We start from the raw sequence: 20167 nt of genomic DNA, 5'->3' as shown, positions 1-20167 counted from the left end.
CTCAAGACCCTTCCTCTCCCTCCACTGTGCCCTCAGGGGTAGGCTCCTGTCACCCATGGCTGGGGGCAACCCAAATGCCTGCTCCCCACAGGGGCCCAGCCCATGTCGGGTCTGCCCCTGGAGCCAGGGGAGCCCAGCAAGATCCTTGGGCATCAAGAGGAGAAAAGTGATGACCCCAACAGTGGACCTGGGGCAGCCTCAGTGAGCCCCAGACCAAGGTTCAGGTCCAAATGCTGCCGCAGGCCAGGGGTGAAGGAGGGGGCTTCCCTGCACACCCCAACTTGGGGCTGCATCAACCTTGGAGTCACTGTGGGGAGCAAAGCTTTCTGGGGTGGAGGTGCAGCTGGCACAGCCTCACAGGGTAACTGGCAGGGGTCTGTGGCCGTGTCTGCTACAAATGCCAGGTGACCATCTCCATGGCAGCCCAGCTGTCCAAGCCCCAGACTGCTAATCAAACTCGTCTTTGCCCCCACGTTTCTGGGGCAAAGGTCAGCATGGAGAGCGTTCCCAGGAAAGCTTTGAGGCAGGCAGGCTCTGTTGGGGCTCAGAGGCCCTGCCCTGCCTCGGGGAAGGCCCTTGAAGGCTGGAGCCTAGGGCTCGCAAAGAGCCGCCTTCAAAGAGCCTTGGCCTTGACTGTACCCAGGGAACAACAGCCCTGCCCACTGGGTTCTTGGAGCCCCCACCTTCAGCCTCACTGAAGGGCACTGGGCACTCAGCCTAAGCACCAGACAAGGACCTCTGCTAGCAAAGCTCCCTACCCTACTCTGCGGGGGCTCAGATGGGGGCAGGCTGTGTGCTGGCCAAGGCCAGTGGCCCTGGGACACTCGGGGCTAGGCGGACAGAGTGGGATCTGTACCCAAAGACGGTGGCCAATGCTGGTCCCTGCAGCCCCCTCCATGTAAGCAGTAACCCTGGCTCCCCAGGGCCCTCCCAGCCTTGCCCTGGCCCCCATGTCCCCCGTCACCCCATCACTGAGGGTTGTCACTGCAAGAGGGGAGCACAGGGATTCCGCACCTCAGGGCTTTGCTGGACCCTGAGCCAGTGAGGGTTAGGCCACCAGGGTCTGATCCTCTGGGGCTGGCAGAGGGCAGATGATGGGCCCAAGAGACAGAGATGAGAGCCCACCCTGGGACAAAGGCCCTCCCTTCTCAGGCGCTCTCGCTGCGCACCAGTCCCCCACGTGGGGCCCCTTCCCTGCCAGACAGCAGGTCCACCACTGGGGTCTTGGGCTGGCGGGTGCCCAGGACTGATCCAACCTCCAGCATCACCAGGATCCAGGCACCAAGCAGGTTGGTGGTGCTGCACCCTGGCCAGTTCACAGGGCAGTGGCCAGCCCGTGGCCCAAGGTGCAGGGAGGTCAAGGGTAGAGGATGCCAGGTCTTGTCCCTAGATACCGCCTCCTTGGAGCCCAGCTCCCGAGTCCAGCCCTGTTCTACCTGCCTCAGTCCAGGACGCGATGAAGTGGGTCTGGAGTCTGGCTCTGACCATAGCAGCATAAAGAGCCAAGTCTTGCAGCCCTGAGGGCAGAGGCAGGATGGGGGCCTTTCTCTAATGGTCTGGCATCCTGAAGTGGAGACATAGGTAACTGGGTTTCAGCTTGCCTGCACACCTGCTGTGTGACCTCTGTGAGCCTCAGATGCTCCTTTGTCAAACATGGCCACAATGCTGGCCCTGGAAAGCTGGCTGCTGAGGCTCCGGCATCTACTGGGGAACCAGGTCAGCATTCCCCCCAAACAGTCATTAGCTACTGTTTACCCACCATTTGTGGTCAGCCAGACTCTGGGGTCGACACTGCGTTCCTAGGCCACGAGCCAAGCCTGCCCCAGCCTTGGCCGCTGCTCTTCTCTAAGACCCACCCTCCCTGGACCAGGCCACCTCTGTTCCAGAGCACACTGAGGTCTCTCCGCACAGACCCTTTGCAGACCCTGCTGGTCTGCGACTCCTCACCCTTGGGGTTTCAGCGCAAATGTCGGTCTCTCTCTGCTGTCGTGGCTACTTCTCTCCTTGCAGCCTGTTCCCTGCACAGGTGTGCTTACTTGTTTCTCGGGTCTCCCCACCAGAAGGGCGGCTGCCTCCCCCAGGCATGCTGGGGCCTGGCGGAGCGACTGCTGGTTCAGGAGTGACCACGGCACGCTTCTCCCTAAGGCCTGCTCCTGCCCAGGACTCGGGGCCTAAAAGAGCCCCTGAACAGCCCCTGAACTCAGCTCCTGTCACTCAGCCTGGCCCCTGGGATCGAGAAAGGGCTGATGCCCCAGCCCCAGCGCAGTTCCATCTCTCCTGGGCAGGGCCTTTTCTGGTCACCAAGGGAGAGGCCCGGGAAGAGCCTGACTTCAAACCTGGCAAACTTCCACGGCGGGGCTGCGACCTCGGCCCATCCTCGGCAGAGGGTGGGAACCAGGTATAAATCAAGCTCCATGCTGGCAGCTAGCCTCCCCTCCTATCCTCGTGGCCCCTCGTTGGGGCCGGACGTGCGGGCCGCGCGGTCCCCACGGCGCCTCTAGTCTTCCTCGCCTGCACGCCCTGGGGAAGGCCTTGCACACAGCTCTCTTGGCTGGGAGTGGGAGTTTCTGCCTGTGTGTGGTTAGGGTTGTGACAGTGATTAAACCTCCAGCAACTTGGCCCCAGCGTCTGGCCCGGATGGTGGTTACGACACCCACGGCCAGGGCAGGGGCCCCTGAAGTGTGTGGAGGTTACTGTCCTTGGGCTAGGCTGGAGGGGCGGGCACAGACCAGGGGGCCTCCCTGCCTGCCTAATGCCCAGGCCCCTCAGCCTCTGCATCTTGGAGCCCACACGCCCAGCCAGAGGCATCGGTGGTCCCCCAAGCCTACTCATGCTGGGGATGCCACGGCAGAAACTGGGCGCTATCTGCCCGGCCTGCCCTCCCCCCTCCAGCAAGCACCAAATCTCGTCCCGTCTTCCTGAAATTCCTCCTGAGCCCGGCGCCTCTGTGGGCCCCCCTCTCCTGGACCCCCGTTTCCTCTCAAGTCTTCACAAGGTCTCACCCCCACTGCACCCTGAACAAGGCCGGGACACCAGACATCTCTTTAGAACTTGGGTCAGACTGGCCCAGTCCCCGCCCCAAGGACAGAGCCCCCAGCTCCTCCGCCGGGCTTCCCTCTCCACCCAGTCCTGGGCCAAGGGCTCTGAGTGCTGGTGTCCCCATGCCTTCCACCTGCCGTGCCCTTAGCTGGGACCCCTCTGAGGTCCTCACCTTCCCAGCCTCACTCCTGTTCCTCCCGTGGACCTCTGTGTTGAGGCTTTCTCCAGGCAGCCTTCCCTGACCACCCCTTCCTGTGCTACCAGAGCTAAGCCTATGCTTTGCACTCCGAGCCTGGGGTGTGGCTTGAGGGGGAGCCCCAGCCTCCCTCGTGGTGCTCTCGCAGTCAGTGCTGTGACCTCATGGGCCCAGGATTCCGGTGTGCCCCCAACTCAGCTCCTCTGTGCGCTTAGACCCCCAGAGTGGCAGCGTAGCATCTGGGTTTGGGCCCCATCACCTACCCACTGGCTCAGAGGGACTAGAGCCTTGGTGCCCAGGCCCCACTATATATATATGTATCTCTCCAGAGCGGCCCCAAGGCACTGGCTGGTCTTCCGTGCCCACCTGGCCCCCTCTGGCCACACCTTCCCCTGCTGGGCCGGGAGCCTGCTGGGCCTGCTGCCTAGGCCAGTTCCTCGGAGCCTCAGCAGCATCCATCACAGCCTTGAGGCCTCCTGCCCAGAGTGTGACAGCCCTGGGGGCTCCGAGGCCCTGAGCCGAGCCGGGAAGGCAGCAGAGGGCCCCTTGAGCTACATCTTCACAGCCACTTCCAGACAAAGAACTCACTTCACTGGAAGACAATGGCCCTCAGGGGATGGTAGCGCGCCAGGCCCTGGGGGTGTAGGCGAGAAGGCTCAGGGCCGGGGACCCAGGGCAGGCCCCGCGGGCTGCAGGGAGCTGTCTGGCAGGCCGAGCTGGCGCGGGGCTGAGGACCTCCAGTCCATCCCACCACACACCCTTGTCTGCTGCCAGGACCTCTGGAGACCCACTCACCCTGCAGAAGAGCAGGGGCAGCTCGCGCCTGGGCTGCTGGCGCCTTGATGCTGAATTGAGCGTGGCTGCCTCACCCAGGTTCCATGTGGTCCCTCCCCCAACACTGTAGCAGAGGGGCCAGGGAGGGTGGGAACTTGCCCACTGCCTTTCAGCCAGCAGGGGAGCCTCACAGACCAGAGAGGGGACACAGGACCCTCACCAAACACAGCCCTCCCTGTCCTCGCTTCTTCCAGAGGGCGCCCATGGTCTAGATGGCGCACTGTCCCTGCACCTCTGCCTACCGGTCCCCTGCATTCCACGTCACCTCTAAGGAGAGGCCTAAGGGGAGTCCAGCCACTGCAACCCCTACCCCATGTGGACCAGGGTAGCTCCTGGTGCCCTTCTCCAGCCTGGTTACCTGGTGGCATTAACAGCATCCCCTCCAGCTCTCTGGCCCACTCTGGGGAGGGGGCACCTCCCACTGCCAAGAACCTCCCTGCCCCGCCAGAAGTGGCTGGGACCCTGACACCAGGAGCAGAGCTAGGAGGTGGGGACACCTGCGAACAACTACACGGCTTGTGCACAGCATGATGGAGGGGCTGCTCACACAGACCATGAGTGGGGCTCCTGGGGCGAATGTGCAGTCTGCAGTGCCTAGGTGGGGGCTTGAGTTGGGGGTTCAGGAGGGTGGGAACCCACAGCCCTAGGAGAGGGAGGCCAGGATGGGCAGGTGAGGAGAGAGAGACACACTGGCACTGGGTGCTGAAGTGGCCGGCAAGGCTACAAGAGGCCTGGGTGCTTACAGGTGACCTCAGTGTTTCACGGTGGCTGGAGGGACAGTCTGCAGAATGGCCCTGCCTGTGGCCAGCTGACTCCACCTCTGGTGCCAGTGCTCCCTACAGCACCTCCTCCCCTCCTGAAGGCCAGGGGTCCCTCTGCGTGCCTGTGGAGACAGGAGGTCTGCACGGGTGGTCGCCTGCCCTGACATGGAAGCCTTGGAGAGTTTCAGCTCCACCCAGCTGGAAGCCAGCGCAGACCCACGGTGTCCCCTTCCACAGGGCCGGTGCGGGTAGCAGTCTCCCAGGTGCCGCAGTTGCCCAGACCACCCCTGCCCACCCTCAAGTGGTCCCTGAGTGCGCCCAGCCCTCCGTCCCTGACCGTCGCTGAGTGGCGGTGAGGGACGGGTGCTCCCCTCTGACCCCAGGCCTGCCTTCCACGACGCCAGGGCCGTACCCCAGGATCCGTGTACTCGGCACTCGCCTCTGCCTCTCCTCTGGGCATCTTGCTGTGACCCCGGCTATCTTTATTTACTCTTCCCTGGACGGCGCAGGAAGCAGTCCTGAAGTCTCAGTGGGTGTTTGTCTTGGCCCGGGAGCCGAACCCACAAACCAGGGGCATTTCCGCTAGGTCAGGGCATGGGGCTGACCTGGCCACGGCCTCCGCGCTGCTATGGGGAGGTGACCCGCCCCCATCTGAGAGCAGCTCTGTGGGCACAGGACCCCCACCCTGCCGGGCCTGCACCGCATGTGACCCACAGGGAACTGTATGTCACAATCTTAACATACTAGGTAGGGGGTGGAGGGGTTCTGTGGGGGCTCTGCTCTATCTCCGCACCCAAGGGAACCTCGAGGCCCCAGTCCAGGTCAGGTCTGTGCCCGCAGTGTGCTGGTGGGGGCGGAGGGGGGCCCTGCCCCACAGTCTGCAGGGACCAGCTCAGCTAAGCGTGGCCTGGCTGGGCCTGAGGCCCGATGACTACATCCAAAGTGACATGGCCAGGCAGTCCCACAAGACTAGGGCACCAGGACCACGCACCAGGTGGACTGCGCACCTTTTCAGCACAACATGGGGCCCTGGGGATTCTCTGTGCCTGGCCACTTTCTGAGCAGAATTGTGGTTGCTTTGTTGGCCAATCTAGCTGGCCAGGACACCAGCTGGGAGGTGCCATCCTGGTCCTGCCCAGGCCCCAGCAGGCTTTCCCGTGGGTGTGTGTGTGTGTGTGGGGTCGGCCAGGCCTTGGCCACCACCTCATTTCAGCACCGGGCCCGGGCTAAGTGCCAGGGGCCCGAAGATGGAGCTCTGAGGTGAACAAAGAGACCCAGGGGAGACACTGTCCCTCCAAATCCCCACTTCCCGCCAACCCTCCCCACCAACCACTGGCCATGTCTTGGCCCCACTCTGCCTGCCCCATCATCTTGAGCCTGCAGCATGGTAGACAGCCCTCCATCCTTCTGTACTGCAGCCCAGCGGCAGGCTCGTGTCCACGCAGGCCCACTCCATGCTCCCGGAGGGACCTCCATGGCTCTTGGGTGCACAGAGGTCACAAGGCTCACTCAGAGGCTGTCCTGGGTGAGCGCCCTCCTCCGGGGCCACACACCTTCTCTGATCAGCCCAAGCCTTTTGTAGCATTTGAAGTGTTTATCACTTAAGTGACTGATGTTCAAAGCTGAGCAGAACCTTCTATTCCTTCTCTCCCTGGTGTGAAGCAAGGATGTAAAGGGAAGAGATGAAGTGCCCCTGCTCCACAGAGCTGGGGTTTATAGGTCACAGGGCACACATTCTGGGCCTGCATTAACCCCTCCTTGTCCCTCCCGGAGGTCCCTGCATTAACGCCTCCTTCGAGGCGGGGCATGCTTTTTAAACGCAAGCAGCACAAGCTGCTGTTTCCTTCTGCGGTCACTGAACCAGGCAAGTCCCATAGACACTGCCACCCATCAGGAGCTGAGCTCTGAGGGTTCCTTCGTTGTCTCCCCTTTGGGGTGTACCTGAGTTCCCCATCCGTGGGTTTATCTGATCACCAAGCTCTGTTCCCACTGGACACGTGAGGGTGTGGGGCTGGGCCTGGTGTTCCCCCAGCGTCCCTCCATGGCTCCCTGGCCTCTGGTGGGCCCCAAGGCTGAGTGGGGTGTCCAGAAAGCCCTGCTCACAATTTGCCTTCTCTGAAGGCGGCAGCTGCTGAGGACACTCACAACCAGCACTTGGCCAGCGACGACTGGCCATCAGGCCACAGGCCAAGCCATTGGGTTCTGGGCCTGCAAGGGGCCACATGTGGGGACTTTTACTTTGGGAGCTCGAGATCTTTTTTCCTTTTTGTGAATAAAAGCGTCATGGAAGGTTGCAAATCTAACTGCCTCTCTTCGGCATGAACTCAGAGTCCAGACTTCAAAGCCTGTCTCGCCAGGTCCTCAGATGGCCCCACAATCCTGGCTCAGCTTCCCCAGACACTTGGCTCCCACCAACCCTGCCTCAGCCGTTGGCCCCAAACAAGAGGGTGCTCCACACCCAACTGGATGCCAGTGTCCATGCTGGCCAAGCCCTCTCCGGAGTGGACTCTGTTTTGGGACAAGACAGGTGATGGGGCTGACATCCCACTGGCCAGTGTGGGCATGGAGATGTGCAGGTAGAGAAGGTCATATGGGACGTGGGTGACCTTGGGCTGAGGGCCCCCACCCCTAGCTCTGTCCCTCCTCAGTGGTCAGCCCTCTTTCCCAGGAGTGGCCCTGGGGACCTGACACCATCTGGAACCTTACTGGCTACACACGAGAGGGGACAATAGATTCAGGTCACAGAGTGTGAGTCCTGCTTCTCAGAGGTGCCCTGCCACCCAGCCACCCGCATCCCCACGCCAGGTGGCCCTCCTCGCAGGCCCCGCCCCTGCCCTCACCTGGCTTCATGGCGCGCATGACGGCCCGGCAGCTCCGCAGCACCGCCTCGTAGATGGCCTTCTGGTCCTCAGTGAACTTGCCGTTGGCGGGAAAGGAGCACGTGATGTCGGAAGCAAAGCAGTAATACTCACCTCCCATGTCGAACAGACTGTAGGGAGGGCGGGGCGTGAGGCAGGTGGGACGCTCGGGGGAACCCCCCTCCCCGAACAGGAGCTTGCTCGGTGCACAAGGGGACCAAGCCCGAGCCTTCTCAAAATACGGCTGATGCAGGCAGCAGCCTGGGGCCCTCCGACTCTGATGTCTCCTCACGATGAGCGAGCAGCAAAGGGGCCGGGAGACCTCCAGCCCCAGAGCAGGGAGGGCGGGCTCTGCCCACACTGCCTGCACACCTCACCCTCAACGGCCTCTGCATGCCCGGCTTTAGGGACCCCCCTGAGGGAGAGGCAGAAATGTCTCCAGGCCCCCCGGGACACTCTGACAGACCCAGGTCCTGGGCCCACCCTGCACCCAGCATGGCTGCAGCTCCCAAGGCAATGCTCATGGGATCTGGATGAGGCCTCGGGACAGATGCACCCCCTGACAGAGGATGTGGGCTGAGCTGCATGGCCTGCCTCTCACAGGCCCCAGTGTCCCCATGAAAACCCAGCTGACAGCTCTGCTCCAGCTCCAGGGCTCCCTTGGCCAGAAGAGCGTGGCCCTCTCCCCACTGGGGTGGGACAGTGTGCTCCATGGGTCCTGAGGGAAAGGCAGGGAGAGGGTGGCAGAGGACAGCCCTCATGTCCAGCAGGGCTTTCCTGGGGCTCAGCCAGACAAGCCCCTGACTAGGGGGCCACTTGGCCCCCAGCATCCCCAGGTGGCAGAGGGGAGACCAGGCGGCACAGAAGGCGGGAGAGGAGAGTGGAGGACAGAAGCCAGGAGCTGGGAGCACGAGCCAGCAGAGGCAGGACGGTGCCGGGACAGAGAGGCAGGGCTGCTGAGTCAGGAGAAAGGCCGAGCTGAGCCTGCCCTCTGGACACCACGCGACAGGGCCCCAGTGCGGCGGGCCGAGCCTCACTGCTGCCTGACCGTGTGCACATGGTCCAGGGCAGGCAAGGATCCTGCCCCAAGCACCCAACACGGTGGGATGAGACAAAATAAGGGAGGGGCTGCCGGGTCCAAGCCTGGCTCCCACTGGGTCACCCACGTAGTTGGGGGCCCAGGATAAAAGGAGTGGGGTGCACAGACTGAGGGTCTCCCCATCCTGCCCCACCCCAGCAGGCTGCTTGACAGCAGGCACAGAGAGGGGCCCCACCAGCCACCTGACCCTTCACGGGGTCATGGCCAAGTCAAAATGCTTATGGTGACAAAACCAACTGAGGGACATCAGTCCAGCCCCGGGCCCAGCCCCTGCTGTATTCAAGACCAGGCGACCACAGAAGCAGGTTGGGCAGAGGTAGTGGCGGCTGCCCTCTGCGACCGGCTGGAGCCCAGCTCTGCTCCACGCCTGGCTCTGTCCTCAGCTCAGCTTCCCGTGGAGGACAGTCTGCCGCCGCACAAATCCCGGCAAATCTGAGCCGGGGCCATGGTGGGGGGGCGGTAACGGGTAGGGGTAGGGGCAGAGCCACGCCTCCCATGACAAGGGCCTCTCACCCAAACCCAAATTCTAATGGTAAACACAACGGCTCAACAAACATTCCAGAAGCTGCCTGTGTGCCCATCTCTGGGGACCCCTACCCCTCATGACCAGCCCTACAAGTGGAGCAAGGCGTCAGGCCCTGCAGCTGGAGGGTAGCACCCGCGACTCCACAGAAACAGGTTTCTAAACGGAAACTGTGAACGCTCAGGATCCCCAGACACACCGCTGGAATCCAAAGTCCTCACTCAGGCGCTTTTTAATCTCCTGTCTTTTTCCAATTGCAAAACACCATAAATGGTGTCAACAGTGCAAAAAGCACTAGATAACAACTCAGGTGATTCTCATGGGGAGGGGATGAGCCCCACCAGCACGGCAGGGGGACTTCGGGTTGGGTCTCAAAGCCATGGACTCTGGGGGACCGTGCCTGGGGCGGGCCAACGGAGGGCATCTGGGCCTCACTTGAGGGGACTCACTTGGCCTGGGGCGAGAGCCTGGGGAGGGAGCCGAGTATGAAACAGCGGGAGAGGCCCTGAGCTGACACGCCCAGGCATCTGCTCCTCCGGAGGTTCCAGATGCACCAGGGTGTTTGGGCCGACAGCTGTCTGCAGGTTCACTCTTGCCCGGGGCACATTCCCCCCAGAACTGGCCAGGAGGGCGGGGCATATCTTAGCCCTAAACTGCAGAGAAACTGAGGCTCTGAACACTGGTCCAGCAAAGTTCCGGGTCCCAGGGATGGGGTCTCCTGTCCTGGCTCTGGTAATCAGCCTTCAGGGCCTCAGTTTTTCCACTTTTAAAATGGGGACGCCACCATCGCTGGAGGTTCTCGTCCTCCAGGGCCCATGTGCAGGCAGCTGTGGGAAGCGGAACCTCGTGGGGCCGCAGCCCAGTTTCACTCAGTGGGCAGAGCATTCTCATTTGGGCTCCTCAGAGGCAACAAAGGAAAACAGTTTGTGGTTTGTTGTTTCAGAACATCCAGGAATGGCCCAAGCAGACAGGACTGAGCCAGGAGCGTAGGGACACAGATTCCTAGGGGCCACCACATCACAGGACAGCCTGCATCAGTAACCCCCGGGCAGAAAGTCCTATCGGACTGTGCAGATCTCAAAGAGAAACAGAAATTGAACTGTTTAAAAAGCCAGGGAGCCCACAAGAGCACTGAAAACTAGATTCCTCCCCAGGGCAGACGACACTCCCGCAGGGTCTCCAAACTCTCCTCAAAAACACAGAAAGAACGTGGGAAGGTAGATGCTGGAGCTCCTGGGCCAGCCTGACCTTATCATTCAGATTCTAGAAGACTTCAGCTGTATTTTTCTGTATTAGAATCATCTGCTTTCTGGAGAAGGAAGTGTATAGCCAGCCGGCCAGCTCCATCCTGCCCAGTGACGCCCAGCACGGGGCTGGTCTATTTTCGTGTTCTCAGTTCCCTATCTTTTTCTGCTTTTTTTTTTTTTTTTTAAATCCCCCACAGAGTTCCTACATGTATAAGTTATTCAGATTCAAGCCATTCTGGAATCCAGGGACGAAAGCCATCTCTTTCATAAATCATCTCCCTCCAACTCCTCTGTGTCCACTCCATCCGTCCTCTGGATGCACGCTGACAATGGAGGATTCGCTCATACTTTGGCTCCACCGAGAACGCAGGATCCCTCCTCCCTGGCTGCCGGGGGACACCCACTGGGGACCCTACCATCTTTGGCAGAGTGAACGCGTGTGATAATGTAAACCATCTGGGGAGATATTACACATCTCCGAGCAATATGCTGGCGTCTCATTCCTCACATGTACTCATCTGGTTCTATTTCTGGCTGGGAGGAGAGGTTCTGTCTTCCGTTGGCTTCTCCTGGGCAGCTTCAGGCCTGGGCTACCTGCCACCACTGGCCCACCCAGGCCCTCCCCAGGCCTCCCTCAGCTGCCTTGGCTGCACCGCAGGGACCAGCCAGCCCACAGGCAGAAGGCCCACGAGATGGCTGAGCCAGTCATAGAAGCCTTGGGAAGAGTCTGGGAGAAATGCTGTGGTGTTTACACAAGGACCACTGTGCACTCAGTCTGCTGCTTCATTTTAATCTCCAGGGTTGTGGCCTGGCTCTCAGCTGCCTCTCCCCACAGACGGGCACTGTGCGCGCGCACGTGCAAGCATGTGCGCACTCAGAGACTCACTCACCATGGCAGGAGCATTTCAGACCCCAACCTGCACCCGCCGCAGTCTGCTCTCCAGACCAGGCTGGGGGATTTCTAAGCTGCAGGAAACTCCTGCTTCTCTCCAGATCTCCGCGTGAGATAGAGAGGAAGGCATACCAGTCACTTTCCTGATCGTGTGCCACAGTGAGCATCCCCTCCAGACGCCTGCCCACTCCTAGCCAGACCTTCAGTGCAGTGCTGACCTCCAGGTGTGACCAGTGGGGCAAAGGCCACCACTCGGAGCCCTGGAGGCTCCCTCAGCGCCACAGACTGACTCACCAAGTCGACCTCTCCCCAGTGCCTTCTGGCATTCCTGCTCCCCAACCCAGCTACGGGACAACTACTCCTGTGGGGCCTGGGCAGACGGGAGTCACCCAAGCAAACGAGCCCCTGGACCCTCAGAGCCAGCAGTCCCCGGTGCACACGGTGACAAGAGCAGGCAGGCTGTGGGGCCCCTATGTGTGGGGATGGAGCTGCTGCTACCTGTCTATGGATGACGTGTGGAGAAGCAGAACACCAGTGTGGGCCACGTCCCCAGGAAGGACACGACGCGGAACCCGGCCTGGTCTGGGGGCGGGACATGGCAGCCACCCACCCCGGGGCTTGCTGCCGCCACAGCGCAGTGGGGCGAGGGCTGGGCGTCAGGGCAGCGGCCTCCGCGGGGGAGGCAGTGAGTCGGCATCACGCGCACAGCACATGAGTCGTTCCACTTTTGGGGTAAGCAGTGTCCCGTGGTGTCTGTGAGCACGCGGGCTGTCTGCACTGGTGCTTTCACACTGTGGGTTGTGACGTCAACTGCGTGGGGTGCGGGGAAGGGGCATAAACAGACGAAACAGGACGGCCAGAAACCCCAAGGTGAGGGTGCCTGGTGATCATCTAGGTGTATCTACGTGCACGCTGCTGGGGTAGACTGTAAGGGGTGCTTCATCCTGGACGGCAGGTTGAAGGCCACGGCCACTGGTCTGGACAGGCGGCTGACCAGGGCTGGTGCCCTCCTGAGAGTTCTCCTGCCCCTAGGACTGGGGCATGTCCTTAAGACCATCAAATCTTCAGGATGGGGCTGGCTGGTGACAGCTGAGTTGTCCTCTGAGGAGACAGCAAGGTTGGGGAGCGGGTGAAGTGTGGGCTGGGCCTGACATCAGGAAGTCGGGCCTGGAGGTGACACTCACTCTCTAAAGCTGACCAAGGCCTCAGGGCAGCCCCTCTGCCAGCTGGGGAGGAGCCCCAGGCACAGACTTGCCCCACCATGGGGCAGCAGCACACAGATGCTAGACAGACATCAGACCAAGGAGGAGGAGCCAGGAGCCGGCAGGTCGTCCCATCCCAGTCTGCGGAGCCCAAGATGCCAAGAGGGCTGCCCAGGCCCTGGGTGAGCAGCCGGCATCCCACAGCCTGTAGGGGTCAGAGCGGGATGTCTGTGAGGAGACGCAGGCTGCTCCCTGAGGCACAGGGGCCCAGGACGGAGGGGCGAGCTTCCCCAGCAGTTTAAACTAACATCTAGTCCACAGTAAACCTGTGGAATTAACAGGGAACTAACGCGAGACCAGAGCAGGAAGGAGCTGGCTGGTAACGGTGCCGGAGCCAGGAAAAGGGTGGCCAGGTGGTGAGAGAGCCTGCTCAGGCGTGACCCCTCACGGGCCCGTCTCCTCATCTGTGGGAGGAAAGGACGGGGTGGCTCGGGCAGCCTTGCAGGAGGGCCTGACGACACCTTGGCTCAGGGAGCATGTAGCATCCACACGCCAGCAACGCTGCGTGCCTCCTGGGTCTTCCCTGGGAGGAAATCCCTCATTTCTCTGGGCTTTTTGGTCCACGTGAGCAGTGTCCGCCCTCCGCCGGTCAGCAGGGCAAGGCCACGGCTTCAGGCTGACCATTATCAGGGCAAGGAGACAGAAGGGGCCCTAGTCCCCCGACAGGGAAGGAGAGGAGATGACACTGGCTGGCTGCTTAGCATGGGGCTGGGACAGGCCTCTCCCTGACTAGCTGGGCTGGCTGCCCCGCTCCCATGCCCCAGGACACAGGGGCCACTGCCAGCAGGGAGGAGCCTGGCAGGCACGTCCTGAGGCAACACTGCCCTCTTCTGGCCAGTGCTGGGAGGTCCGGCTTGCCACCCGCCAGCCACATCCTCTCTGCAGCTGGGCAACCCAGGCCTGAGCATCCTTAGCCTGGGGCATCTAGAAGGTTCTGAGAGGGGCCCCAGGGTACCCTACCCTAGGAACCACTTCCCCTGCCACCTGATCAGATGGTGGGAGAAGGAGGAAGTGGCAGGTGAGGAGGGGTGTCCCAGCTGTTTTCCAAGTAAGAGTCCACTGAAGGCACAGCCTGGACCCTCCCCACCTATGGCCCCCAGGGTGAGCCTACCACTGGACCCAAGGGAGGTGGGGAGTTCAGCTCAAGAGTGGGTCCAACTCTGGGTGCACTCCTTCTGTCTGGACTTAGACACCAGTGGCGCTCCCTGGTGGTCCATGGGCAGTGCATCAGCCCTTAGAGCCTCTACCCACCTTGGAGACTGGTTTCCAAAGCCCAGACTGGGAGGACAGGGCAGTGCACAAGGGCTCAGAGGACGATCAGGGTGGGGGTGGTAAGTCTGTCCACACCTGTGCTCACACCCACCAGGTCAGAGTTGATTGCATGTATGTGGCGGGGCGGGGGGGGGGGGGTTCCTGGGGCTCCCATCCAGAAAGGGCCTCCAAGGACTTTAGACACCGTCCCTTGTGTGAGCACGGGAAGAGCATTCACAAGAAGTGAGCCACCCTTCTCCACCCTTCTGTAACACTGTTTCAGAAGGTCTGCCTGCTTGCCTTAAAACAAGAACAAAAAGCAACTAATGGCTTCTCTAGGACAGTGACTTGGTGATGGGGTTTCTGGTGAACCCCGAGGGCCACAGAAAAAAGGGCTCTCAGAGGCAACAGCATAGCCCCGAGAGGCCTCACGAGGGACCCTGTGCCTCTGAACCCGCCAAGAGAAAGGGCAGCTGGGACCTGAGGCCACATCAAAGTCCAGTTCCCCACCCGGGGGTCCATGGGGAGCAAGTGGGGCAGCATCCAGCCAAGAGAGATGGGGTGGGGCCCGAGGGTCTGGTGTGGTGCCAGGTCCTCAAAATACTCTTCTCAGCTCTTGGGTGATGAGTCTGACATGGAGTAAGAACCACCACATCTAACTTATAGGCCCCGATTTCCTGGCCCAGCTCCTGGGAAGCTCCTGGTATTGGAAGAAGAGAGGTGTGGAAGGTGGGCCTGGCCAGCTTCACACACCCGAGGACAGTTTGGGGGCTGGAAACAGAGCAGGCAGACCACGTGACCTGAGAGCTGTCTGTGAATAAACTAGGCCTGGCTCTGCCAGTGCCTCTCACCACCAGTCTCTGTCCTGGAACCAGCTGCTTGAAGGCAGGCCTCGGGGGCACAGGAAGGCTGCTGGGGAGCCGCCGTGTTGCAGCTCTCTCCCGCCAAAGGCCACCTGTGCCAGGCTCCACACTCAACGCTTTGCCCTTATTATCAGTGAATCCTCCCAGAGCTGGGTGCTCTCTTATCTCCAGTGACAGATGAAGAAACTGAGGCTCAGGGAGGGTGGCTACTCAGCTAGGGAGGGAAGAGGACAGGGCCTTGAACCGGAGACCCTTTGTGTTCAGGGGACATTGGGGACCAAAGGGAGAGGGATGGGAAGGGCTGGCCGCCCCTCAGCACCCATTCCCCACCTTTTCCGGTGGAGCCTGACTGCCCTGGACCAGCTCTGGCCCTCAAACAGCCCCATTCTTAAGTGTCAAACTATCTCTGGGGCACTTTAACCTGACATCAAAGCACTGGGACCCAGAGTATACCACCCCGACAGGTACCTGGAAGCAGTCCTGGCTCTGCAAGACACTCAGCTTCAGGAAAAATTCTGCACTACGCTCCTATTTTGGTTTCGTAACTTATGAAGTATCGTGACTTTTATGTTGGGATAACAGAGTGATTTATTATTTACCGAACACAGTAGGCGCTCGGCAGATCAATTTCAATAAAACAATGGATTATAAATGCCGCCAGCAATCTGGCAGGAGCAGTAATCAACAAAACATGTTGTTCTAAATGCTGCATAATAAATTGACTATAATAAACTCATAATTATTCTGCTGGCTACATTTCAAAGTGAGCACTAGAAAAATAAAATCACCAATTTGGGCTTGGCATTAACATCCATGGGACTCCCTGGATCACTTCTGCTCTAAAGCTGCAACCAGGAGATGCAGACGTCATGCTGCGGCCCAGGAGGGTTGAGGCCACAGCATCTGGACGTGTTGGGGCCTGACACATGGTGCCCCTGGTCAGCCAGGCCCCACTGCCTCAAGGTCCCCAGAACACAGCTGGATCCAGCCTCTCATGGGGTGAGGCCTCTCTTGGGACAGATAAAGAGTAGAGAAGCAGCCACTTCCTCTGGGGTGTGAACTCAGAGAAGAAAGACTCAGAGCCACATGGGCCTGCCGCAGGGCCCTCCAGCAGGGACAGCTGGGACCTGCTGGTGTGGCTGGGTCTCGGCCTTTGCCTGGGTACTGAGTTCCCACAACCTGTCCTCCTGGCCCAGCCAGAATGAGCTGCAGAGTCAAAGTGATAGGTAACGTTCCAAGAGGTGAGTCCCCAAAGACACTCGGTGGCCCAAAGGGGAGGGCCCTCCCCTCCTTTCCTTAGTCTCCAGTTGAGGCAAACCTGAGGCAGATGACCCTCTCCCCAGGTCCTGCTGGCTCTGCGCCCGGATGCTCCGTGTGTCTCAGAGAGCTTGCCTGCACATGGAGGGGTGAGGAAAGGGGGTGATACCCACCTCATGGGATCAGGGTGAGCAAATCTACGCAAAGAGACGTCCTGGCATCAGGCACAGAGGAGAATCCTGTCAAGGTCGCTGCATGCCGTTGGCCCCAGGCCAGGAAGGACATTAGACACTGGGAGAGCTGCAGTGAGCGGCAGTGGCCTCTGTGGCCACTCTGGGTGTCCCTTTCTGCGTGCTGCCAGCCCAGGCCCCCAGAAGAGAGCATATCGACCCAGCACTCGCAGTCCTGATGCGTCCCTGCCGCTGCCCCATGTGGTGCCGAGTGCCGGGCACCACTTCCACCGACAGAAGAACAAACTGAGGCCCAGAGAGGGAAAAAAGTGGCTTCATTTCCCCCTGGAAGCCTAAGCTGGGCTCCTGCTGACAGTGGCCCAAGCCAGAACATCCCATCCAGCTACTGGTCCTGGGTGAGCGGACGCTGTAGCCAGTCAGGTGCTTGGCGTGCCCTGAAGCAGGGGCACCTGGGATTGGGCAGGTTTCTGAAGCACTCGGCAGTGGCAGCTCAGAACAGGGTGGCTGATGGCTGTGGGCCCGGGACCCCCAGGCGCAGGCGCCCTCACTCCCTGCAGCAGCCCTGGGCTACACCTGCGTGAGGCTGGGTCCTGGACAGTGTGCGGGTGTGACGGGAGCTCCAGCTCGAGGACTGAGTCTAATGGGGCAACACATATGACCCAAGGGGGAGGCGGCACTGGCCGGAAGCAGCCCTGGGGGAGCTGACTCAGGTGCCCCAGCAAGAGGACGGAAAGGCACCAAAGGACCCGGTGGGACAGTGTGCACTCCCCACCCGCCCCTCGTCTGTGGGTTGGTGACCACCACAAGATGTCTGCAGGCTAGGACAGGGGTCCCCGTGGGGCCTGTGGCCTCTGGGTGGCTCTCAGTAGCCCTCAGCAGCCAGGACTGGTCCTGCTGGATGTCTGGGTGGTGGAGAGGACAGGCAGGGAGTACTGAGTGCCCACGAGCTGAGGACAGGGCTGGCCCACGTCAGTAAGGCATCCACAGACCCCTGCCAAGGCCAGAGCGGCCACCCAAGAGGTGGGGCATGTGCCTAGTGTGAGCCCTACACACTGGGGCTCTGGGAGCAGGATGTGTGACTACACCAAACATCGGAGGGTTGGAGGCTGTGGGTCCCGCCTATATCTGCTTAGCCCCAGGTCCACGAGGAGTGGTGAGTGCATCACACTGCTCAGGGAAGCCCTGCAAAGAGCCTTGAGGGTCAAGCACCACCTCTGACCTCCTGAACTGAAGACCACTTATGCCGAGCCGTCCTGTGGCTGAAGCCGGCAGGTTCAGTGGGCGGGAGGCTCCCTAGGGGTCTTCCCTGCTCCAAACTGAGGTGCCTGCCCTCCCAGAGCTGAGACGGAGACGTGTGCTGGGCGCATCTGGGAGCGTAGTGCGTGCTAGGCGCCCGTGCAGGCCCTTCTCAGAGGTCGTGCCTCACCCCACAGCACAGGGGCTCCCACTCCCCTCCCACAGTGCCTCCTTGGCCCTGCAGAGGAGGCACCATGCAGGCCAAAAGCTTTGGCTGACAAGTCTGGGCCCAGAGCAGATCTGGGGACCTCGCTGTGGTCAGCCTGAGGTCCAAGAGCGAGACCAAGAGCCCCTGGTCAGTCACCTTTGGGATGAGTACTGCCATGGCCCCGCCATTCACACAGAGAGCCAGGGCAGCTTGGGGGCGAGTCTCACTCACCACATGTCTCCGTCCTGGATGGTCCGGTCGTTGGGGGCCCCGGCATGTCCATAGTGCAGCACGGCCGAGTTCTCACCGCTGTGGAGTACCAGGGGGAAGTCAACAGCCCATCCTCACCCAGCAGGCCCGGGGCTGGTGCCCCAATCCTCTGCCCCATGGGCAGGACCATCCACCCGGCAGCCACAGCTGGCGGCCAACCTCTCGGCTTATGGCAGGGCCTCTTGTGGTGCTTCCTCGGCCGAATGCTGGTCAGGTAGGTGCCCCAGAGCTGGGGATGTGGGCCTGACATGGGAGCAAGGGCCTGTGGGCCCAGGAAAGGGACTCCAAGGAAGCCCTTATCTCCTGGTGGCTAAAGGGGGAGAGGAGGCCCTCTGGGAAGGGCCCGAACTGTGCTAGAAGCTGCCATGGAGGCCCAAGGGCCAGGGCCACGGACAGCGAGCTAGTGGCTCCTCACTCCTCTGCTGGAGAGCGCTTCCCTAATGAGCGATGCCTTTAAGAAAAAAAGGACTGTTAAGTCTGTCCAAAGGGGGGGGGGGAACCCACCTGGGTGTAATATTTATGGCCCCGTTTGGGAGTCTCAGGAATCATAAAAGTAGAAATAATGATTTTTCTCTCTATCCACCAGAAAAGAACGTTGCCAAGGACTGAGAGGTTCACATGTATTATTCATGTGCCAAGGACGTGCGCATCACCAGAGCTGCCGGCTCCATCCTGGTCGGGCAGAGGCCTGACCCTCTGACCCACGGGGAGGGCACAGGGGACTAGATGGGGGTGAGCCTGGGAGACGAGGGGCCCCCCTACAGCCAGGACGTGTCCCTCAAAGACACACCTACAGTGATACACACTCACAGCTCTGCACACCTCTGGAGACCACAGCAGTGCACACTCACGGCCATGAGCTGCCCCTATATTCATGGTCAGTTCTACCCTGTGCCTCCAAGCACACCCAGCCAAGGGCAGGTGACACACACAGACATACACAGAGTCCCCCACCTGCAGCCACAATGTGCCACACACACACCTATAGTGACACCCCCCACCACAGAGCCCCAGACCCACCCATAGCCGTGCTGTTCCCCACACAGCCACACATACGCGCACGTGCGTGGCCTCCTGCAGATACAGCTCCTCCGAGGTGGGGTCCCTCCCCTTCCCCCAGCACCCTCTCACGATCGTTCCCACGTGGCCCAGGAGGCCCACTTACCTGCCGCAGATGCAGGTGTAGGAGCTGTGGCGCATGCCACCCCGGGAGTAGCAATAGTGCTCGAAGAGGCTGCAGGGAAGGAAGATGTGTCAGGGCGAAGTCACCAGAGCATGCACACCCCTGCCCCGAGACACGTCCTCAGCCAGGCCTTGCTCAGCTGCGCCCGCAGGAAGACTGAACCCCCCAGCATGGGTCTGTGAGGCTGGCGGCCTGGAGCGCAGGGTTAGCCACAGGCACAGAAGCACAGAGGTCAGCGCTTCCAATGCCACGCCTTTCAGGCCCACCAGGGGGACAGCCTGGCCCTGTGGGGAGATGGGCAGGGGCAGAGGCCGCCTGTTTCTGCAGGGCTGGAGGGAGTGTCTCCCTGTGACTCCTTCACCAGTGGCCACATCCTACCACAGCAGGAGGGCTGGATGCACAGCCAGAGAGGGACGTGGGCTCTCCCGGCCCCAGTGCTGGACTCAACCCGGGGCCCTGAGCCTGACCCTGCGGCAGTTCGCAGGGAAAGGAGAGCAGGAGCTGCTGGGCTCTGGTCTGGAGAACAGGGTTGAGGGGCAGGCCCTCGCGCAGACAGGGCAGGGCAGGGTGGGCTCCAGGTGGCTGAGAGTCAGGGTCTGGGGGCAGGCCTGCCCTCCCCCTACTTGGGACGAGCAGCAAACTGGCTGGCTCCCTGTACACGCTAACACACCCTGAGCAGGGGAGGCCAGGAGCAAGGTCGAGAGGGAAAGACAAGACCCCAGCGTGGGTAGCCAGTAGACTGCCCCTAGGCTGAGCCCAGACAGAGCCAGAGCCAGGGGAGGCCTCCAGGATGCAGCAGAGCCTGGCAAACCCAGGAGTGTGATGAGGGTCAGAGGGTGAGACAGCCTTGACAGAGGCCTGGGGCAGATCCTGGAGATGCTGCAGGGGCTGGTGGACCAGCCCCACCACATCATCACCCCACCAGCAGTGCTGATCCCTTGGGAGACCATGCTGCCGAGAGCTCTGGAGAGGCCAGGACCCTGCCTGCCCCCGCCTG

At 61.2% G+C, this 20167-nt stretch overlaps 1 protein-coding gene across 2 annotated transcripts in view; it reads right to left on the bottom strand.

Annotated features, from left to right (window-relative positions):
• PEPD (peptidase D) overlaps positions 1 to 20167 on the bottom strand; it is a 106938-nt gene that overhangs the window by 4726 nt on the left and 82045 nt on the right. For both annotated transcript variants that reach the window (XM_010950048.3, XM_010950049.3), the window contains 3 exons: positions 19153 to 19221; positions 17949 to 18026; positions 7671 to 7819 (listed from right to left, as the gene is read on the bottom strand). In XM_010950048.3, coding sequence (XP_010948350.2) covers positions 7671 to 7819; positions 17949 to 18026; positions 19153 to 19221 — 296 coding nt within the window. The remainder of the gene's footprint in view (positions 1 to 7670; positions 7820 to 17948; positions 18027 to 19152; positions 19222 to 20167) is intronic.

The sequence above is a fragment of the Camelus bactrianus genome, chromosome 9 (assembly GCF_048773025.1).
Source record: "Camelus bactrianus isolate YW-2024 breed Bactrian camel chromosome 9, ASM4877302v1, whole genome shotgun sequence".
In the NCBI taxonomy this organism is placed as follows: Eukaryota; Metazoa; Chordata; class Mammalia; order Artiodactyla; family Camelidae; genus Camelus; species Camelus bactrianus.
This window is presented reverse-complemented; position numbering and strand designations above follow the sequence as displayed.